Source organism: Pocillopora damicornis, chromosome 7 (genome assembly GCF_964200805.1).
Source record: "Pocillopora damicornis chromosome 7, jaPocDami1.2, whole genome shotgun sequence".
NCBI lineage: Eukaryota > Metazoa > Cnidaria > Anthozoa > Scleractinia > Pocilloporidae > Pocillopora > Pocillopora damicornis.
This window is the reverse complement of record NC_142676.1, coordinates 4,992,623-5,014,419: the sequence shown is the minus strand read 5'-3', so window position 1 is coordinate 5,014,419 and position 21,797 is coordinate 4,992,623. Positions and strand designations below refer to the sequence as shown.

At 37.9% G+C, this 21,797-nt stretch overlaps 6 protein-coding genes across 6 annotated transcripts; 2 read left to right on the top strand and 4 right to left on the bottom strand.

Moving 5' to 3' along the window:
* Positions 1-703: 703 nt before the first annotated feature.
* Positions 704-2,022, bottom strand: LOC113678967 (barrier-to-autointegration factor). Its single transcript, XM_089212264.1, has 2 exons — positions 1,883-2,022; positions 704-1,235 (listed from the first exon to the last, which is right to left on the bottom strand). The coding sequence occupies exon 2, from the start codon at positions 1,232-1,234 to the stop codon at positions 962-964; it is 273 nt and encodes a 90-aa protein (XP_089068390.1). The 5' UTR covers position 1,235; positions 1,883-2,022; the 3' UTR covers positions 704-961.
* LOC113678957 (serine/threonine-protein kinase VRK1-like) lies at positions 1,590-9,293 on the top strand. The gene is made up of 10 exons (XM_027195880.2): positions 1,590-2,343; positions 2,749-2,804; positions 3,036-3,105; positions 3,321-3,517; positions 3,715-3,813; positions 4,510-4,642; positions 5,233-5,353; positions 5,458-5,513; positions 6,818-7,017; positions 7,721-9,293. Exons 1-10 carry the CDS (start codon positions 2,148-2,150, stop codon positions 7,862-7,864), a joined length of 1,272 nt encoding a protein of 423 aa, XP_027051681.2. The 5' UTR covers positions 1,590-2,147; the 3' UTR covers positions 7,865-9,293.
* Positions 8,516-11,562, bottom strand: LOC113679148 (uncharacterized). The gene is made up of 3 exons (XM_027196103.2): positions 11,263-11,562; positions 10,530-10,817; positions 8,516-9,886 (listed from the first exon to the last, which is right to left on the bottom strand). The coding sequence occupies exons 1-3, from the start codon at positions 11,459-11,461 to the stop codon at positions 9,462-9,464; spliced, it is 912 nt and encodes a 303-aa protein (XP_027051904.2). The 5' UTR covers positions 11,462-11,562; the 3' UTR covers positions 8,516-9,461.
* On the top strand, positions 11,278-16,302 carry LOC113679195 (putative phytanoyl-CoA dioxygenase). Its single transcript, XM_027196149.2, has 5 exons — positions 11,278-11,676; positions 13,484-13,782; positions 14,218-14,322; positions 14,862-15,089; positions 15,666-16,302. The coding sequence occupies exons 2-5, from the start codon at positions 13,501-13,503 to the stop codon at positions 15,885-15,887; spliced, it is 837 nt and encodes a 278-aa protein (XP_027051950.2). The 5' UTR covers positions 11,278-11,676; positions 13,484-13,500; the 3' UTR covers positions 15,888-16,302.
* Positions 16,303-16,441: 139 nt separating this feature from the next.
* LOC113679168 (uncharacterized) lies at positions 16,442-18,952 on the bottom strand. Its single transcript, XM_027196122.2, has 4 exons — positions 18,814-18,952; positions 18,032-18,247; positions 17,144-17,225; positions 16,442-16,767 (listed from the first exon to the last, which is right to left on the bottom strand). The coding sequence occupies exons 2-4, from the start codon at positions 18,088-18,090 to the stop codon at positions 16,489-16,491; spliced, it is 420 nt and encodes a 139-aa protein (XP_027051923.2). The 5' UTR covers positions 18,091-18,247; positions 18,814-18,952; the 3' UTR covers positions 16,442-16,488.
* A 12-nt stretch (positions 18,953-18,964) lies between these two features.
* LOC113679184 (cytochrome c oxidase subunit 7A2-like, mitochondrial) lies at positions 18,965-21,350 on the bottom strand. Its single transcript, XM_027196138.2, has 3 exons — positions 21,257-21,350; positions 20,994-21,107; positions 18,965-19,376 (listed from the first exon to the last, which is right to left on the bottom strand). Exons 1-3 carry the CDS (start codon positions 21,326-21,328, stop codon positions 19,227-19,229), a joined length of 336 nt encoding a protein of 111 aa, XP_027051939.1. The 5' UTR covers positions 21,329-21,350; the 3' UTR covers positions 18,965-19,226.
* Positions 21,351-21,797: the final 447 nt, after the last annotated feature.

Below are 21,797 nucleotides of genomic sequence, written 5' to 3'. Positions count from 1 at the left end.
CTATTTATGGCATGCTCACTCTGATGAAGGGCCAATGCTTGACACATGAGCTTTAAAACTCTTTTCAATGGCCAATTTACAATTTATCAACTCAGTTGATAACACCAAATTACCTTGTTATGACTCTTTCACAGATGCAGCACCAGTTTCTTTAGAAACTTACCCTCTTTATTTCTCACACCCCTTTGTGTTTAAGATCTATCTATTACACACGAGCTGAGCTAAGCTTTTCACTTGACAATAACATTCTGAAGATGTCAAAAATGTTTTATTTTCTTGTTACTTATCTTTGCATTGAAAGATCTACCATTAAATTTTGCTTATATCTGTTCCATCTGAGGTTGTAAAAATGAAGGCTGACTTCAATCCCAGTCAGGACCACAGACTATAATCTTACTGAGATCATGTCAGAGACAAATGCATGCTAGACAGTCCACTGTATAATGCTCTACCCACTTAATCATCAAGTATGTAGAAGTGAGAGGGTGATCATCCAAAAAGACCAAGTCTACAATGCAAATGAATGGAGAGAGAGAAAGGAGAAGGAGAAATGGAAGGGAATGGAGAGTAAGGGATGAAGACCAATAATAGAGAAGGGAGTGGGAATTGAATTACATATAAAGTGGAAATTATTTTTAGAGGTGATTAACAATGTTCAGGAAATTTTTTTTATGTTATGTTCAGAGTCAAGGAGAACAATATATTTGTGATGTAAAAGTTACATGATTGTTTCATTCTTTAATGACTTGAAAATACATTGCTAAATTACATCATTAAACAGAACACCATTTCATTAACAAAACTAATTTTTATTGTTGTTTTTCAGTTATCTGCTTAATTAATTTGATAAGGTGAATGAAATTGCTACAAAGAAGTGATAACCCTAGAAAATGAAACAACCATTTACCTTTAAAACACAATTTTGACTATAAAGGTTATGTTGTATATTATCAGGAAGTTCTTACAGGAAAGCATCACACCATTCTTTTAAACAATTGTGACAATCTGATCCCTGCTTCTTGTTAGCTGCACATGTGTCTTTAATCCATTCCATAAACATTTCTTGATCTTTCTTCAGAAGAAGGAATTGGCCCAACACAACATAGGCCTTGTCAAAACCCTTCTCGGTCAATCTTTCCCCCAGGACTGGACCAATTCCTGCAAGCTCAGTCACAAGCTTTTCACCCATAGGCTCCGCCACAAAGTTTCTGTGTTTTTGTGAAGTAGAACTCATGCTAAAAAGAAAGATGTTGTGGTTAAATTAGAAAGTGAAAGACCGCTCTTTCTGATTAAAGGCGTGCAACTAGATCTTTGCGTGTTTACAACACCAGTCCAGAAGAGAAACATTCATTTGAACTACCACCTGCATTATTTAACAATATCGAGTAGTTCCCGAAGGATTAACTGGTCTACCTCGAAAAGCTTGTATGCATGTGTGTCATGTGAAAAAGTCTCAATCAAAATCTCGATTGATAGCCGATCGATGTATCTGGTTTGCATGGTAAGGACTTAAATGTGCCATTAAGCAATGAGCGGAATAGTTTTGGTCTCACATATCTAAATAATTTGCGATATCTGGCTCGGCTACCATTCTTGTAAATTCTGGCAACCGTCGATCCATCCTCATGGCTAAGAGATCGATTATAGTGATATAAAAATGTCGAAAATCGATCAAATAGATGAGGACTCTACAGTTCTAAACGATTTTTGGGTAAATTGAGGCGATTAAATGTGCAATTTCCCAAACAAAATAAAGAGGGCGGAAGAAGTGCCGAGTCAACGTTTGCTGAAATCGATCGTCGCCATCGTGGACTTAAGAGGCATTTTAACTCCCTAGAATGCGGAGCTAATGCGATATGAAATGAATCGAATGAGATATTACCTTAATTTCGCAAAGAAGGAGTCGAAAATTTCTGCAGAGACAGTCAAAGACACCTACGACTTGGCTCCTTGTTAAAGTGTGCTCGTGGAACTGTTCCAACGTACATCGTATAAGCTTTCCAACTTTGGTAAACCTAGTCATATATGGATAAAGCGAATGGCGGGAAATCGAAAGGGGCTTAGGGACCACTCCAACGACACCTTCCAACCGATGTCTAGGAAGAACGGAAGACTATCGACACACTCATAGCAATAACTGGCGTAAAATGAGCTCTTCAAAGCCTAAGCTTGGGAAAAGGAAGGCACCTGCTGCTAAGGGGCCTGTACCGGTGAAGAAAAAGCCTCGCAAGCCCCGAGGAATGGTTGAATTGCCACCAGAAACCGTCTTGACAGACCTCACCAAGAAAAAGTGGCGTTTGGGAGAGTTGGTAGGATGGGGTGGTTTTGGTGCCATTTACTTAGGTAAAATATATCTGACATGTGAACTACTTGTTGGTGATTTATGGTGCATTTGAAACTTTGCTTTTTTTTGGTTTTGTGTTTGATTTTTTTGCGATTTTGCCGCATTATCTCAACACATTGCAATGTTGTTATTAATGATAATTTGGGAAGAGAGTGTTTAATTGCAGAATGAGTTATGAGTCTCCCTTCCTCAGCCCTTCCAAAAAGAAAACTTTTATCATTAGAACCTTTCAATCAGTATGTTCACTATCATTGGTCGATGTAGGGGGCCATATTTGACTGTATGGACTCGCAAATTCAAAAGTTTCCTTGAATTGAAATCTTTCCCTCACAGCGTTGGGTAGAGTATTGGGTATATTACTTTTAATCAAATGGTATAAAATCATGTTTGATTATTTTTAACAGCTTCTCCAGATAGTGGATCACCTGTTACTGAAACTGCTGAACATGTTGTGAAAGTGGTAAGAATGTTATTAATATCTGAATGTTCTAATGCTGATAGCACCATTGGTCAATTACAATATTGTTATACCTTTACTCTTGAGTGCATAAGATTCCAGAACTTAAATGCCAAATGAGACAGATCAAATGGGCAGATCAAGTTTGCATTTGGAACATGAATTTAGATTAGAGACTTTAGATTTCTTACTTCCTCAGGCCATTTGATTGTAATATCCTTTCCTTTTTTACAGGAGCCACATACCAATGGCCCTTTATTTACAGAACTTGCATTCTATCAACGTGTTGCTAAGCCAGAACTAAGTATGTCTTTGAATTTTGAATTTAAAAAAACTGTCTCTAATTGATTAAGGGCCTTATTCTCACAACCCCTTGTGAGAATAAATATCTTAAACAAAATATTTAAATATCTTAAACAAGATATTTAATACTGGGCACTCTGAGGATAAAAGGGTAATGTCTTGTTAGAATCTCATCAGGGTACATGTTATGACTGGGAAAATTTTTTCTATTATTAGTTAAAAGCTGGTGTCAGTCACGTCGTCTAAAACATCTTGGAGTTCCAATGTTTTTGGGTTCTGGGTTACATGAACATGAGTCCAGTAAGCTGCGATTTCTAGTTCTGGAGAGGTTTGGGAAAGATGTTGATGAGCTTTTCCTAAACAGTAAGCGGAGGTTTGATGTGACAACAGTGTTGATGCTTGGTCTGAGAGTTGTAAGTTCCTCCATTTACTTGAGAGTCTGCTTTGTTTTTAGTCGTATTATGTCTGCCTCTTAACGTGTGATTTCTAATTCTTTTTTATATCTTAGGTCAATGATGATCCATGCTTGTATTAAATTCACTCTAGTGCTTTATAACAGAGTTTCTTTAAAATTGTTTTTTTTTTTTTTTTTTTTTAATTCTGTTGCAAGATTGATGCTCTGGAGTATATTCACTGTCATGAATATACCCATGGAGACATTAAAGGCTCAAATCTCATGATGGGATTCTCAAAGTCAAAATCTGGTCAAGTAAGTGATGTCTGTACACTTAAGTCATTCACTTACACAAACTGATGCCTGATAAGAACTTTGGGGAAATGAATTGAACTGTTTGTTTTGACAAAAGATTATTTATAGGTTATATTTGCATATGAGACTGGCTCACATAGCTATTTGAGCTTATCAAACATCAGGAAATGATCAGAAGCACTGCTGCCCTTCGCACATGAGACAGCTTATGGTCACATGTCATTTTTAATTCTCTTGGCACAATGAGAATTAAGTGCTCTGCCTGAGAACCTTAATGCAATATCACTTGCAACAACACGAGTCCAGAGTCCCTAGCATTGAATGCTTGGTCAATGTGGTTAAATACCAAAGATATGTATAAACAATACTAAATAAATCTGAAACAAAGACTCATCATAGTGGTATAGGGTTTGAAAATTGGGGAATATCACTTGGGTAATATTCTTGGATATAAGCCAGTTTAAGCTGGGGATATTTGGTCACATGCTGCATCTAGACCAAGCCAAAGTATTTGATCGATCACAATCATGGATATCACCCTGTTTTAGCAGGGAGATATTCATTCACATGCTGCATTAAGACCAATTGCGTGCAAGCAAAATTATTTCGTGGATCATAATTCAGAATATCAGTAACAAAACCCAGAGGATCACTTTTGTAGAAGGCTCTTGGATCAGATTTTTTTTCCCCCCACAGGTCTATTTACTGGATTATGGGCTTGTATATCGGTTTAGTCCTGATGGGAATCACAAAGAATATAAAGAAGACCCTAAAAGAAAACATGATGGCACAATAGAGTTTACCAGCAGAGATGCACATAATGGTGTAGGTAAGCTGATCACCAGCTGCCAAACTTTTAGTAGATATATATATATATATAGATATTTTTAATTCACCTGTTGTAGTTATTGTAACTGGGTTGCCTGTGCAAGTACAACCTTGAGGCTTTGTGGGTGAGCAAGCAATAAAGATGGCTCTGTGGATAATGTGCCTGCATGATGGACTTGTTTGTACAACAAACATTACACCAGTGGAGTGGGTCAAAAGTTAGGACTGGGTTTTAAAAATCTGGAGAATGATCTAAATCTATATACTACATTTAGCAACACATTACATCTTTACTAAGTAACAAACAAAGAAACAAAACCAAAACCTAAACCCCTCCGGTCATTTTCCTCCTGGAGCAATCTAGTTTTCAATAGACTTGCTCCTCTAGGATGCATGTTCAGGAAATAAAGTTATTCAAGGACTACAAACTTTGTTCCCAACACATTAAATGCTTCTATCCCTTCTGGCCAGTGGTGTGATTTGTAATCCTAATAATTCCTCTTATTTGAGGATCTTCTGCAACTTCTTGATTGTGCAACTTCTTCTGCAACTAACTTGTTAATTTTACTTATCATACTTTGGTATTTGTAGTCACCTCGCGGCGCAGTGATTTGGAGATTCTGGGTTTTGTGATGCTACAGTGGTTGTGTGACAGACTTCCCTGGGAAAAGAATCTTCAGGATAAGGAATATGTGAGGAATGAAAAGAATAGGTTTGTGCAGTCTCTTCTCTCAGTAGTTTATGATGTCAGGTTATATCACATATTTTTATGGAATGACAGTTATTGTTGTAAGGGTTGCTCTTTGTTTTTACTAGGTATATGAAGAACATTCCAAAATTAATGAGGGACTGTTTTTGTGGAGATCATCAAGGTAATGTTTATTACCAACAGTTTACCGTATTTACCCGTGTATAATGCGGGCCCGTGTATAATACGAATCCCAATTTCAGACCAAATTTTGAGAAAAAAGAAAAATAAACTACTCAACAAGAAGGTGAAATTGTATAACATTATTTATTGCAATTAACTTGGCAAACGAAATGATGGTTACAACATCTTTCACCTATCAAATCCTTCAAACTCGGACTCGGAGTCTGACTGGAACAGTACTCTTGCAAACGAGTCATCGAGCTCGTTGTTGCAGTCATCGTTGGCCTCGTAAACTAGGTCGTCCTCGGATCCATCAAGGCTGTTGGTGATCCCGCATTTTAGAAATGAGGATTCAATCATTTCTTCGGAAATATCCTGCCATGCTCCTGCGATCCACGAAAGGATCAGTTCCTCGGATGGTTTCTTTTGGCGGCCACTCGCTGTAAATTCATGGATTCCCTCCGCCATCCACTCCATCCACCTCTTTCTAACACCATCTTTAAACGGCTTGTTTAAAGAGACATCCAGCGGCTGCAAGATCGAGGTTAATCCGCCAGGAATTACTGCTAAGTTGGAGTTTTCTCGTGTCAGTGCTGTTTTCACTCTTTCGGTCACGTGGGCTTCAAACGCGTCACAAACAAGCAGGCTTCTTCTCCTCCCCAGGCCACCTCTCCTCGAACACCAAACTTTGTCGATCCATGTTTTCATTCCTTCACCGTCCATCCATTGTTTGATTGCTCAAGATTACAGTAACTGTTTTGTTGATCAGCTGTTCGCTTAAATACTTAGTTAAATTTATTCAAGGATCCAAATTGTTAACATGTCATTGGTAGGTTAGTTTACCCTCAAATTAAAGACCAATTACATTGCACGCTTATGTGTCTTTGTTATTCTAATGTCGCGTGAGCCTAAACAAAGGATTCCGTGTATAATACGCATCTCGAATTTAGGTGTTCATTTCGGGAAAAATAAGTTCGCATTATACACGGGTAAATACGGTAATTGAGGCTCAATGAGTCATGTGGAGCTTAAAACAATTCAAGCATACCCCCCCTCCCTTATTTTGAGTCCTTCTTTTTATGGGCATAGGTTATTTTCATATGCTTGAATTTGATCTTCTATGGTCTTCCTCACTAGGAGTATACAGGCTTATTTCAGTGTTGATGTTCCTTTCTTGCAATTTGTGTGTTCAAAGTTTGGTCCTTTTTTCTTGGGCAGCATTTTGTGGTGGTTGTACAAGTCTTCCCCTTCCTTCTTTGAAGAGAGAATGGTTAACTGATTATATGCACACATCTTTCATTGTAGTTGAGATACAAAAGTACTTGGAATACATCAACACATTGGAATATGAAGATCAACCAGACTACGAATTCATTCGTAAACTGTTCAGAGAGGGCCTTAAAAAGAGGGGATGTACAGATGATGGAAAGAATGTGAAGTTCACCACCTCAAAAGCCAGCTCAGCCTCTGCTGATCTTCCCAATGGTTATAGCTCAGCAGGAGAGGTCTGCATGTTATTATTAATATTGATATTATCAGGAGAAATTCTGTCTTGGGCACTTGTGGGTGTCAAAGGATTCGCAACAAATTCCTTGGGAACAAGTTGTGCTATTTTTTCTACCCTGAAACAGTCATTTTCCATCTTTGTGTTTTGGCTTTTTCACCCACAAGCAGGTGTCAAAAAAACCTGGCAATAAGGACCAATGTCAATGCTTACAGTGCTTCCATTCCATTTCCCATTATATGTCCAATCAATGGAAACTAAAAATAATATACTGGATGTAACTATCAGCAAAATAGGTTTAAACCACTTTTTTTGCGTTTCACCACATTTGTTTTTATTATTATTATTATTACTATTATTATTATTATTATCATTATTATTATTATTATTACTATTATTATTATCATTTTTATTATTATTACTTCTTATATATAATATATGTCCTATATATCTTCACATTGCTATTATTACTTTTTTTTCTTCTCCTTCTTTAAAGTTCAAGAAGTAAATGTAACCAGAGCATATATCTGTTAGTTTTTCTTAGATTTTTATTAGCCTTTTTATTAGCCTTTTTAATGTGTTCAGTTTTTTTAAGGATTTTATCATAATTTTTTAAAATATTTTTAGTGATTACAGTGAGTAAAGAATATATTTTAAATGTCCTATTCTTGTCTATATAAATATTATTTTCTTATGAATTGCAGAAGCGCAAGTCAGAGGACACAAGTGTGTCACCTCCAGCTAAGAAATCTAAAGCCAACCCAGTCAGAGCAACTCGAGGAAGAGCTGCAGCCAAACAACAAGCTGAACCTGCCAGACCAAGAGTTAGGAGAGCAAGACAAAGATAACCAGTTATGGTTGATACAGCCTCTTCACCCTAAGCTAGTTGTCTTCTATGCTGAATAAATAGGGTTATTTTATTATCAAAGACATATGGCCTTGTTGCTAGTAAATAACAAACTTAAGGCAACAAGTCTGTGCCTACCATATCACAGAATTAGAAAAGCAAAGGCAGAATAGTAGAGGCAAATTGATTCCATTTAGATGTCGCAAAAGATATAGAATATGCCAGACAGAAAAACATCAAACTTTTCATGTACTCAAATGTACAAAAGCAGAGTAAATCACCTAATTCTGGGTCAATCCTAGAACTAAGTTCAAGTGACATTTATGAGGAGGTCACTTTTGAAGTTACTTTGATTTGATTTTTCAACTCTTGAATGAATTTTATTTACTTTTGTGCTCAGTGATCCCGTCCTTCATTTAAGCGCAAGTTTGACTTTAGTATTCAACACATGAATTAATTAAACTCCATTATTTGAGTCAATTCAAATATGTATTTAAGTTTGAACACAGAAAACTTGATGTTTGAAAGATGCCATGTAGAATAATGTATTGGTTAAGGCTCCATGATATGAAGATTATTTAATACTTAAATCTCATGAAATATTGTCATAAGTGTTCTCCAGATAATTAGTAGCCAGCCGTGGATACAAGACTGGGTGAAGGTAAAATTTATTTCAAACTAAGACTGCTATTTGACAACTGCTTTGTCTACTTTTAGTGGCTGGTATCTCAGAAACAAATGATAGGTAGAAATACTGGCCTGACGTGTTCCTAAAGAACACAGTGTCATCTTGATATAGGAGAACCTCACTAATTCAAACTAAGTGAACTCAAACTTCCTAGTAACTTGAACAAGATGCGATTTCAACCATTTTTTTTTCTGCTTTGTCTACTTTTAGTGGCTAGCATCTCAAAAACAAATGATAGGTAGAAATACTGGCCTGACGTATTCCAATAGAAAACCGTGTCATCCTGATATAGGAGAACCTCACCAATTCAAACTCAGTGAACTCAAACCTCTTAGTAACTCGAACAAGATGGGATTTCAACCATTTTTTGTTTCCAATGGCAGATCAAGTTATCCAGTTTCTACTGTATTTTGTAATGTAAAAGTTATTTCAGCATATATCATGTACCAGAATTAAAATAAAGTTTACATTTGTGAGGCATTGAGGTAAGTAATAAAGTCATGCATGGTATACTAGCAGAGTAAGATATGTCCATTTTGTTGGGTATCCCAATTATGTAAGCAGAGTCAGTATTTTAAGGTACATAAGCAATTTTTCTTATTCTAAATGGTATGTGAAATATTATTAAATATTAACTTAAAATAAATTTGCAAATATCCTAGGTTAACTCAATAGACATACTAAACTATTTGTGAACTTATTTGTTTGAAGAGATTACAATTGATGGATAACTGGCTCAGAACTGGTGGTCAAAATGCTCTTGGCTAATTTTAATTAGTCTGATGTTCAAATTCTTTTGACACTTTTCCCTTACTAAATTCCTGTAACTAATTGACAAGGACTTCCACTGCCACTATAAACAAGAATTTACAAATATGATCTTGGCGGTGTGTGGAGGAAATTAGGAAATTTAGGAAGGAAAGGAAATTTTTGCCCTTTCCAACAAGGTTTGTGCATTAAATCTGCCATAGGTATCTAGCATAAGCATTCTGACACTACCAGGCCCCTTAGCTATTGGATCTTCAACAGCTAGCTCTGCTGCAATTCCAAAGATACTCGGTGCACAAGCACAACTTTTGATCACATGTGTTACATCTGTGGGATCCCCCAGAGAAACAAATGCTGCCAGTACAGCTGTCAAAGTGCATCCAGCTGCAGTTATCTTTTTAAGGATTGGATGACCATTTGATACAGTGATCACACTAGAGCCATCTGTCACAAAGTCATGTTCTCCTGTCACTACAACAACACAGCAGCACTCCTTGGCCAAGGCCTTGGCAGGTCCAAGGGCATGGTCTGAACTCTGAGAACTGTCAACTCCTTTTTGAGCTCCATCTAAACAGGATGTGATCACCATTATCACTAATTTTAAACCCCTCTTCCAGGAATCCTCAAACCTAACATTAGTATCCTGGTTCTCCAGGCTGTTCCCTATACAATTTCAATGGAGCTTGTCAAACAATTAAGAGCTTTCTTACTTGTTGATCATTTCCTTTATTCTCGTGACCTTAATGTTTGAATCAGGGTGATATTGTAAGGAGATATTAGATGCTAATCACTTTTGGAGGTTGAAGGGTTAACCCCAATATCAACCTTCATGTTTGCTAACAAAAAATTTGACTATTGGTGTAAACATGACCCCAAGTTTGGTGAATGGTAAATTCTTTACACAAGACTGAGTCAAAGCAGCTGAAGCCTACTTTGTAACCAATTTGGAAAGTTGTGCTTCATTACAGTTTGCAGCAAGCCTTTGGTCAGATTTTCCTGTTATGACTGTTCAAGAACACACAATGACCTGTCCTACCACAATGACCATATACTCCAGAAACCATCACACTTATCATTGAACCACTGTCTCCTGGGTGGGGTTGGGGGGTGTGGCACAATGGTTAGCTCCATGACGATTGACAGCTAAATTGATGAAAATTCTAGAATTGCAATTTGCAGTGATCAAAAGCAATTTACATCATTACCATACCTGACGGCTGAAGATCAAGTCCTTTGCAAATACTTTTGGCAAGAGCCATTATCTCAGAGGGATTGCCTCGTATCACAGTGGGCTTATAAGAAACAACCAAGTCTGTTGCAGTGTTTGTCCGTAAGCTGGTGGCACCTGCACCCACAGGGTCTAACACCCATGGCTTCCCCAATTCCTGAGCTTTTGCTGCAGCCTTGTGCATTGACCTGATCCAAGGTGTAGAAAGAGTTCCAATATTTATCAGCAGTGCAGAGGCCAAGGTGACAAATTCTTCCACTTCTTCTTCAGCTGAATAACGAAAGTTTTTATGTTAGTCTGTTCGGAAAATTTATCATATTTTTTTATAATTGCGTAATTTGTTATTTTTCCGGCAATTCTATGTTTTCAGTTGATGTCTCCAAAGATCTGAGCCCAGGTACGTATCTACGGAGTCATTCTCGTATAAAAAAGTTAAAATTTAGAATCCAGAAGTTGTTCTGAAGTCAAGATACAGAGTTGTAAAAAGCGACCTCAACCCTCCTTCCCTGTTTACTTTTTCCGCTTGCACAAGTCCTGAAAAAGATTGTCGGGAGAGGAAATTTTGTTTTTGTGTCTGTAGATATAATGCTCTTCTCTACGAGAATATCGTGTTCCACAACATAGCCTCTGACTCTCCGCTCCTAAAAAATTGTCGTTGGCGTCATAAACTTCTCTAAGTTTCCTTCATTAGTTAACATTAAAATGTTCAACCCACCGTGTACCATGGCAGGGGACGCTCCGATCGCAAGGAGAGTATTTGCCATGATGTCCATCGACACATAATTTGTGATACACTGAACCAAAGGACAGTCCGATCTTAATTTCTGGAGAAGGCACCAACAGTCTGAAGAGCTACATTTCACTGGCTTACGATTATTATCACCGGTGGAACTTGGATGTGCTGGCTGAGACATGGCATCCGTTCAGAAGATATAAGTTTAATTCTTACTTTTTAGAAGCGTACCACAACTTCTCAGTATTCACGCACGAATGCACCAAAAGCGGAAGTAATCACGCGTGAGGAGAAATCAAAGTCACGCGATCAAGGCCAGTAACTGGCAGCGAAGGTACTTTATTCGATTCTTTCGCGGTATGCCTTGCGCTTGTGGAGCTGTCTTGACATCTAAAGGTTGGTGGAATCAGTCGTTTGATTTTCTCACCTGAGAATGTTGACATACGAAGATTATTTTTCAAACGCAAGTGTCTGATTCATCTTTAAGTAGATCACTTTCGCTTTGCAATATCTTTTGAAGTATTTAATTTACTGTAACTTGACAAATTTTTGCTTTTCTAAAAAAAGAGATTGGTCAAATTGATAAAAGTAAATTTAAAATGGCTTTTTTGCCAGATGTCATAGCATTTTATGTTTATGGAATAAGGAGAAAGCGTTCTCTCGAATCCGGGGATTGTCCTCAAGAATCCTCAAACCATTGAGTCACTCAGCGCTATTATTGTGAATACCCTTTTACATTTTAACACCAAATTTTCTCATCTTTGATTTCTTTGCTTTTTAACTTATTAACCATCGTTTTTACCGTCTCGTCATAGTTTTAAGCTCCTTATTTCTATATATTTCTGTGATTTGGAACATTTCCAATCATATCGAGTGAACATCAGCGTAAACCCGGAAACTATGTCTACCGTTGATAACTGAGGGGGGCCAGCATGGTTTCGATCTAAAGATAAAGTTTGCCAAGAATTTGAAAGGGATTGAATCGTGAATTACTGTCACCGTAAAAATTGTCTTTAAAATCTAACTTGTAACGAAATCTAAATCCAAGGTATCCCAAGCTCTTTCCCAGGGTCCTCTCTCTTCCTCCCTTGGGGAAGAGAGAGGACCCTGGGGACAAAGTTGTACCTCGTGCATTTCTTGCTTTTCACAAGATTCCATTTGTCATCCCGACCAACTATCGAATCAACGAGTAAATGAAATTCCGGTAGCATCAGCTTTCCGATGAAATGCTTTTGAGGTGTTGTTCTGTTACAACGCAGTTATAAGTGGAGGAAAGGGGGGGGGATGAGTGGGTGGGATTGCCAGTCAGATCCTAAAAGGTCGAGTTTGTATTCAAGTTTGGGATGAGCAGGATTTTATTGATTCCTTTTTTTTCTATGTTTGTTGGTATTGCTGGTTTTCACGTGACGTCACTAAATTTCAGACTTCAGAACTATTGACCCTCCTGAGATTTTACTTTCATGATGTATTAGAGCAGCTAAAAACTAATATTCAGACAAATTTTCACTCCAAATGGGTTCTTGGTTTAGTGATAGACTACTCTTGAATTTCTAAGCTTTTGCGTGACGTGGCCTTTACATGACGAGCGAGAGAGCTGTTATGTTGGTTTAAAAGGTGACTTATTTAGGGAAATTCAGCTATCTGAACAGTTCTTGTATTAGAATAAAGTATTATTGTTACGTTTATGAGTTCTTAGAGAGATAAATTCACGCTTTTGTAGCAAAACTCAGTGACAGATGTTTCTGCTGGTTTCCGGCCGCCATGTTGGTGCCCATCTAGGTGGGCACCAACATGGCGGCTCCATACAAATCTCTATAAATTTGGGAAAAACGTTTCTCCTCATATCTTCCGTAAGAAAAATTGCTGTGACATGAATCTTGGCGAGAGTCTTTACATATCTAGCTTCTTTCTATTTCCAGATTCTAGACTAAATCGATTGAACGGTTTTTATTTTTTATTTTGATCTATTTTGAATGGCGTGACACTGAAAACCAGCAATTGTTGTTTTTGCGAATGTACAAATCAAAATTGTCTTAGGTTGCATTTTGGTCTGTCGTCCTCTCACTCAGATATCAGTCGTTGTCGACAAATGAACCTCATTCATGCTTAGTGAATTACGGGGAACCTAGCCTTTGTCTCAAACATGTTTTGTTAAAACTTGTTCTGAGATATCCATGAGAATGTATTTCTATTTTCTTTTAAGTGTACCACGAAAGTTGAATGGAAAGATTGCCACCAAACACGATCACAGAGAAGGAAATCCTTCATTTTCAAGAGGATGGGGCTCTTTGTTTAAGAGCTGTTTTCAGTCATAGATGGATTGATCTCTTGCGAAGAGGGATTGAATTCAATAGGCTCCACCCATCCGATATGACAAGACGTAAGGGCCACACGCCTCTCTTCTTTCACGATTACAGCAACTGGGAAAATATTCCTGAATACGAGGAGTTCATTCGCCATTCCCCAGTTGGCGAAATAACAGGACGAATTCTTCAGTCTTCGGTAAGGGAGTCGCCAGTTTGCTTTGCATGACACCGACTTGTTTTGGCGTTGGAAACTGCTAACCATATCCTTCCGCGGTGCGGTTTTTCCAGACCTCTTTACAAAAAGTAGCAAAGCAAAACCAAAGAGCAATCCAGTTTTTTTCTCCACACCTAATTAAAAGCGTTCTTAACACATGGTACCCATCCTTTGTGGCAGGTGTTTGCACGGAACATGGGAGAAGAAAAAATGGAGATGGGGGTATGGAGAAGAGAAATCCTATCGCGCTTTCCTCCCCCTCCAGATTTCACCTCTGTAATTGTACAATAAAATATCTTTATTCAACACGTGCTCCTGTAAATTTAAATGCCACTCTTAATTGCTTGGCGTTTAGTAGTCATTTGCGAGAGATGTCACCACATTTTCAGCTTTATTGTCAATTGTTAATCTCCTTAGGTAGCTGCGCTGTATTCCAATCACGTGATCGTGAAAGACAGCGGATCAACCAAACAAACCCCATGGCACCAGGATCAGGCTTATTATGAGATTGATGGACAACAGGCAAGTGTAACCTGTGATTTATGGTCGGTTTAGCTGATCTCGTACCCAGATCTTACCTTGTAACTTTAACTGAGAAGTACAACCGCTTGGTCTTGAAAGGTCTGGGTACGAGACTACGGTTTAGGAATAATTATGTAAGTTCTGTTTGACTTATATAAATGCGCTGAAACAATTTTTACAAGGAAAGGAATAAAAACTTGATAGAGCACAGTATTTCGATTGAGCATCGTCAAACAAAAACCAAATTATTTTAACGGCCGATCAGACCAAATTGTCAAAAGGAACCAATGAGAAACCAAAGTTTAGTTTTGCATTTGATTGGTCGAGAGGTTGGCGTGAATCTTCTTAACCGATCAAAACAATGCAATCCCAAATGATCCCGGGTTACTTTTACACGTCACAATCTCTGCTCTCATACCGCTGAAGATTCAGAATAATGATGGTCATTATAAAAAAAATCAATCAAATTATTTGGCATAGCCTTGGAGGTCGTGATTTTATCGTTTTTTGTTCTTATAAAAAGATATTTGCTTACTCAGGTTTGTTCTGTGTGGCTCCCAGTGGACCCAGTCTCCGAACACACCTGTCTTCGTCTTGTGAAAGGTTCTCATAAGTTTCCATATTACTTTAAACCTGTTCATTTTGACGGCCCTCCTTTTACGTCCTACGAAACAAAGCCTGGAAAAGAAAAGAGAGCTGATGAATTTCTTTCGACACCAGATGTTGATGGAAACGACCAATATCAAGTCTTGTCCTGGAATATGGAGGTGGGTTAGCCCTTAGAAAACCCCCCTCACCCTCCCCCCGCCGTCCGAATAAAACCTACTGTTGTCAATCTAACGCTGATTTTTCGAAGGGTGGATAGCGAAATCCACCGGATAAATCACTTAGAAGTTGATTGTTCAGATCTCATTTATATTTAGGCCCTAGAAAGATGCTGAAATCGCCAATCCTGCGTCATGAATTTTGCCCACGTAAGCAAACATTGCAGCATCATTTAACTCCACAACATTTACCACATTGAATTAACTGCGAAGTTAGTGACTAGATAGCTTGAGTTTTTTTAAAAAAACTGAAATAACGGTGCCAAGGAGATTGGGAATCTTTTGTAAGAGGCCTCTAAATTAGATTTAGTTGACCCAATGTTCTCTTAGATTTCATTATCACGTAACTGGAAACTTCTTCAGTTCTCGGCGAACCTATTACATTCCCGTGTATTCCTCTAAGTGTCACAGCACTTTTGTAATGTGAATGCTTTTCTCCCGGCTGAAATAAAATATCCATCAAGCTAAGAAAGGCAGCCGATGATGATCTCTATATTTCATCTATTTTTTTTTCTTTAGCCGGGAGACTGCATTGTTTTCCACATGAAAACAGTTCACGGTGCGCATGGCAATAATCTAGAGACGCCTCGCCGAGCTTTCTCTACACGATGGCTGGGAGATGATGCTGTTAAAGGAGAACGACCTTGGATAAATCTACCACCAAGTAACGAGATCAGAAACTTGAAAATAGGAGAGAACCTCATTAAGTCGGGTGCATTCACTGTTACTTGGACCGTATAGAGCAATTTTTAATAGAATGTCGATAGTAATCCGAGATTGCTTTGGTTTAGTTTTACTTCGCTCCGTGATTGGTAAAAAACTCGCACCGCTCTCCCAACCAATCGGAAGTGACATGGTCACTCGCCTTTTCCCGCGCTTGAGGCAGCTTGGTGGTTTTCACTCTGCGTTCTCATTGGTTCTTAAAGTTATTTCCTCTTACTCTGATCGACCGTTGTGATTACCTTGTTTTAGACACTCAATCGAAAAGCCCTCCAATGGATATTGATGCTGATGATAAAATTAACATTTTGTCAGGATACTTTTTAAAGGCAAATTTTGCCATATTTTTTCAAAGTTCTTTCAGGTAGTACTAAAACGAGGAACAAATTGCTAGTCCTTGTAATAAATTTCCAGGTGTCACATTTAGCGGAAGAAAGGAGGAGTCGTGGTTTTCGCAAATTAAAAAACCAGACATGGGCAAATCTACAGGCCAATATCTTTGCTACTACAAAAACTTGGGAGTAAATTAGGTTCGCTTTCATACACTGGTATATTAGAGAAAGTCTCAAAAAGGATTCAGTTCATAACACGGTTTATTTTGTACTTCGGATGTCTTATTCCTTTACAAACCCTCACGTGGCCATTTGAATAACTTAACTATGTCTTGCTTTCCACGAGCATTGCGTTCGATCTCGTTTCTTTGCGACATCTCGGCCTTCCGTCCAATTATTTGTGACGTGGTCTCTGGAAATGGCATCCTGTTGGCGTTGCCAAGCAACACCTGAGCCTGTTCTGTACCATCTTTCTCTTCGCTCTCTGTACTAGTCACCAGGCTTTCTTGTTTACGTTCTTCATCCACCTCAAACTCATCTTGGCCGATTCTCAGTGTCTCGAGCTGTAACTAAATCGCAATGGTATGAAAGGAACGTTGTCTGAAATTTTCAATGAAATGTTCCAAAAGATATTACGCGCAAAAGCATGAGTACTAATAAGAAATGAAAAGTTCACTCTCGGGAGTTCACCAGCGAGGACATTGTTTTTGTTAATTATGTGCTTTGACGAATTGGCCATAGCTTTGTTACATCACACGTGAAAAACGAAGCAGAAAATCACAATGCAGCTCTTTTGAAAATGTTTCCTTGCATCTCAATAGTATTTGATCCAGTTATCCGTACTCTCGCGCTTTGACGTAACTCTGTCAGCCTGAATGCTCCCTACTTGATATTTTCCGTCCCTCTACACAGTGACGTGCAGGGCGCTCTACTGATCATGCTTACCCGATGGTATTCATTAGCCAGAAATCCCCACTTATCCGGCCATCGCCTCTGAGAGAGGAGTTCTCTATTTACATGATCTTTCCTGTAATCCATTGAAAAATAAAGAATACAAGAAACATTTTTTCAGGTAAAGAGAAATTCCGGTGTTAAAAGAATATGGGGGGGGGGGGGGGTTGGCGGGAAGGGGATTTTGCCTTGAAAATCTTGGTGTGGTGGGGGAACGACGGAGGGCATTCTTTTGAGTAGTAATTCCACAACTTCTTTGGCAAAGCCAGAGCATGGACACCAATTTGTAGCCAAAGAGCGACTTAAAAGACGGATGGTACTTTTTTGGTGTTGGAATCGGTATCAGCGGACATTACAAATCTTTGATGAATAATGTAACAAACGAAGTTCTTTTAATGCCGCGTCTGGTGAAAAGTGAACATAAAGTAAGATAATTGTATACACAATACGCTCTTTTTTCTTCAAAGTGCTCTGTGATTTGGCTTGAAAACTCTCACTACCTTCTCAATCAATCAGATGTAAATATAAATTAATCGACTACCTTTCACGCGCTTAACTTTTTTTATACTCATTTATTTCGTTTCTCATTGGCTCCTTGTATTTCTCTCTATTTTGATTGGCTACCAATAGACCATCGAGCTTAAGAGAAATGAAAAGTTTGCTTTTGGGCGCAAAACGACTCGAAGTCGTCTGCAACTTTTCACCACAAAAAATGGCTTGAGTCAATTTTTGGATATTGGTAGAGGATACCACAGTCATCATTGTTGCCGATTTATAACCGATCCACTCCAAAAATGAAATTTCTAACCAAATTGCTCGGCACTTATATCGCCTACAGTTGGGGAAATTTATGAGGGACCACAAAAAAAAAGTCAGACTTACCATATTTCGTCGTTGTGTACAAAATTGCACGCTTTCACTTTTCCCCTCACGCCAAACATCTTCGCTTTCTGGAGAAATAACTTACTCTCATTATGACGTCAAACAGTTTGCGTGCGCATGATTGTCGAAGACTCCATGCCATCTCGCTTCCAGAGGGCTAATTTTCAGAGCCTTATCCCTTGCGGACAGCAAACAAAGGAGGAGTTACTGGAAAGACTGGAAAATTACAAAAATTGTTTTTTCTTTTCAAACAGGATACATGTTCATCAAATCTCATCATAGAGAAGTTGGGTGAAAATGTAACAGAAAACCGCGGAAACTGTAATGGACATAATGTAATTTGTTTTGGACTGCAGCAGACTGTTTGTTTTAGTTTGTCATGTATTGACAGACGTGGTTCAACATGCCGTAGGAGGTATCAGGGGTAAAATATGTATAGAGGATGTCCTGAAATTAAAATTGCTCCCAATTAGAGGGAGGTTTTAGTTACAGAGGGTTTGAGTTATCAAGGGTTTGAGTTAGCAAGGGTAAAATTGCAGTAAATGTATGATGGAAATACAGAGGAAATCAAATTTGGTTTGAGTCACAGCAAGGTTTCAGTTCATGAGGGTTCAAGTTATCAGGATTTTTCTGTAGTACAATTATTCTTTGCCTCATCACAGCTCGATGAATTACTACTGCTTCATCAAATAATTGATAATTGTGAATCCCATTAAAGCCAAGTAATCACCATTCATCCCATCACTGCATGAATTTCTTTTCTTATTGCAAGTACTACATACATTTCTTTATGCATATGCCAAAATAGGAACTGCTATGCAAGATTGTCTGTACTTTTTTTCATGAATTTGTCAATGATTTGCATGCATAGAGAGATGAGAATTCACAACGAGCACCTCAAGTTTCTCTCAATAAAAAAAATGAAAAAACATATACAGTCAGTTAAAAGTACTTTATTATTATTACTAACCTCAAGTAAAGAAAAAGAAGCATAGAGGTGTCTATTATATTACAAATTAATCCTTCATAAAGTTCCAACAACAATTCTGCACCAAAATAGCACTGGAGAATGAATATATTTTGACTAGTATTCAGTTAGATCAATCAAAGCAGCAAATGAAGTTCCTTCTAAAATGCACAAATTTTGACAGAAGTAGTTTTAAATGATGAAAATTAGCTTGGACTCCAGTCACTTTCATCTTTCCTTTCTCTTCAGTTTACCAGTGGCCATCATGTAGTAGTAGTAGGCTGCAACACCCATTCCAACAGGTAGAACACCCATAAGACCCCTAAAGATAATCTTATCTCTTGTACCCCTCAGCAGATACACTGGAGCTTTGGATTGCTATCAAAACCAAAAATAAATCAAGAATAAATTGTTAGAAGTTAAAGCATAGTGATTCAAGAGGTACAGGGTTGTTATAGTGCTAAACATGCTCACTTTTCTAAAGATAATCATAGTGTCTTTTTCCTCAATGTCAATGTATATTTAGTCATAGTTGTCTTGCATGTCATGAGTTGTACAAGGAAATATAATATGTAATTAAAAAAGAGGGGAAAATTGTGTCTAAAACATGAGTGGGAGACATGGTAGCCTTATGGTTAATTCACTGGATTCTGGGTTGAGGGTTCAGAGTTTGAGACCTGTCAATGTGTGATGTTCTTGGGCAAGACATTTCACTCTCAAGGTATCTCTTTTAACCCAGGAGCATCAATGGGTACAAGCAAAATGTCAGGGAAGCCTGGTAAAATCCTGGGGGATAGCCTTGTGTTGGAGTGGCATCCCATCCAGGGGGGAGAAGTGTACCCCTTGTAGCTTCATGCTATGGAAAGAGGGATAAGTTCCCCGTGGGTGAGGCACTTGGCTAAAGTACAGACTACTGCTTTAATTAAAACATGATTCAAACTGATCAAGGTAGCTACTTGTATCTTTGGATGTTACTCTTCATATAAAAAAGTTTGATATCTAGTTATGGAGTCCTTGGTGTAAAATCAGTGGTCTACCATATCTCTGGTAACTTAATAATGCTAAGTTGTTCAGTTCTTAGAGGGAATATAACATTTATAGACTAGCTTCACTCTAAAAAAATCATTTCTTAAAGGACGTGTTGCACTAAATAATAGTAAGCTTCATTGATGGGGAAAACATAGCAGCCTAATGTTTAGTGTTCAGGTTCAAGCTCTGACTCTCACACAATCTCTCTCCGACCAGGAATGCCGACCAGGAATGAAAATTGGTAATAGTGAACAGTTGAATAAACTTGGTAAAGGCTGAAGTGTAATGAGTGGTGGATTAGCAACCCACCCAAGGGGAGACGAAATACTTCTTTTCATACCATTAGAGAAGGTTTCACATGAGTGTAAAAGATAGTCAGAAATTACAATGGTTTCATCAAATTTGCTCTGTGATTGGTCCGGAAAGCTAGCCCCATTCATTTCAATTAATCAGATGAAAGACTAAAAACAATATTGCAAGTGGTCAATTGTATTTTCTAGCTCTTTTGGTGGTTTGTTTGTTTTCATTTTAAGTTCTCATTGGCTAATGATAACCTTTGTTATGATTGGGTCACTGTAATTACTATGGTTTAATTTTTCCAACAGACGGTTGGAAACTGTTCTGTGTGAAAAAATGGGATGATTTCTGGCCAGATAGGTTATTAGGCTCATTTTATGACCTCACCCTTTGTTTTTCTATTTTTATCTACTACATGGTCTCTGAGAGGTAACTGAGACAAAATTCCCAGAGGTTAATCTTACAGAGTTAAATGCGGCTTTTCTTATTTCCTAGACATGACTAGTACAAGGATATAAATATTATGATCAATTACAGCCTCCTGTATTGAGTAAAAGTGATGATTTTTTCGTCTTTTACACACGAGCAACCTATATAAAGCCAATATACAATGATCGTTGATATAAGCTTGTTGTCGAAAAATGTCTCCGACTGCTTTCTTTATATTACCTTAAAGGTCTCCTGCCACTGACGAACGTTACTTCCACCCAAAGTTCCTGAAGAGGACGACATTGGAGTCTCGAAAACTGGACCTGCTTTCGGCTCTGAATATTTTCCAAGTCCCTAAAGAAATTAAACAATCCGGGTCGAAAACTGTTAAGTGTTATATTATCGTATGTTAAGAAACTATATTTAAAAACTGATATTTAAAACTTAATTTGTGTGAGCAATTAACAATCTAACTAAAGATTTTCAGTAAATTGATACTTAACCTGTGGTTGATAAGCGGTGGTAGCTTCGGCAGAGACTACTCTGCCCGCGAAAGAGCTCTGTTTATAGAACATCAGCCAAGGCACCTAAGAGATGTTCAGGAGAAAATGGCGTAAAACACAGCGTCCACTTGCAAGGAAGTGTGGGTAATAGCTTTCATTTGGTTGTGTAATTGACACAAAATTTCCTCACGCAATATTGTGTTGGCGAAGGATGGGAATTCCGTTGAGGTAATTCCGTATAACCTTAACAATAATAAAAACAAGCCCATAAATTTAAGCTAACTCAACAAAAATGGAAAAACGATATAAAGCAGCTTCACAGAGGTAATTGAAAACGTGAGCAATATGTAAAAAATTATGGATGAATCTAATATCATGTTTATAAACTTCAGTCTGACATGACTTGTATTTTCAACGCAAGCCCATGACAAGGAATTTTTTTTCTTTATTCATAAAAAAAATTATATTTAAGTATTTAAGGCGCATTAACTTTTTTCTGCTCTGCTGTGAATGGCGCTGAAAAAAAAAACAGATTCGAAGA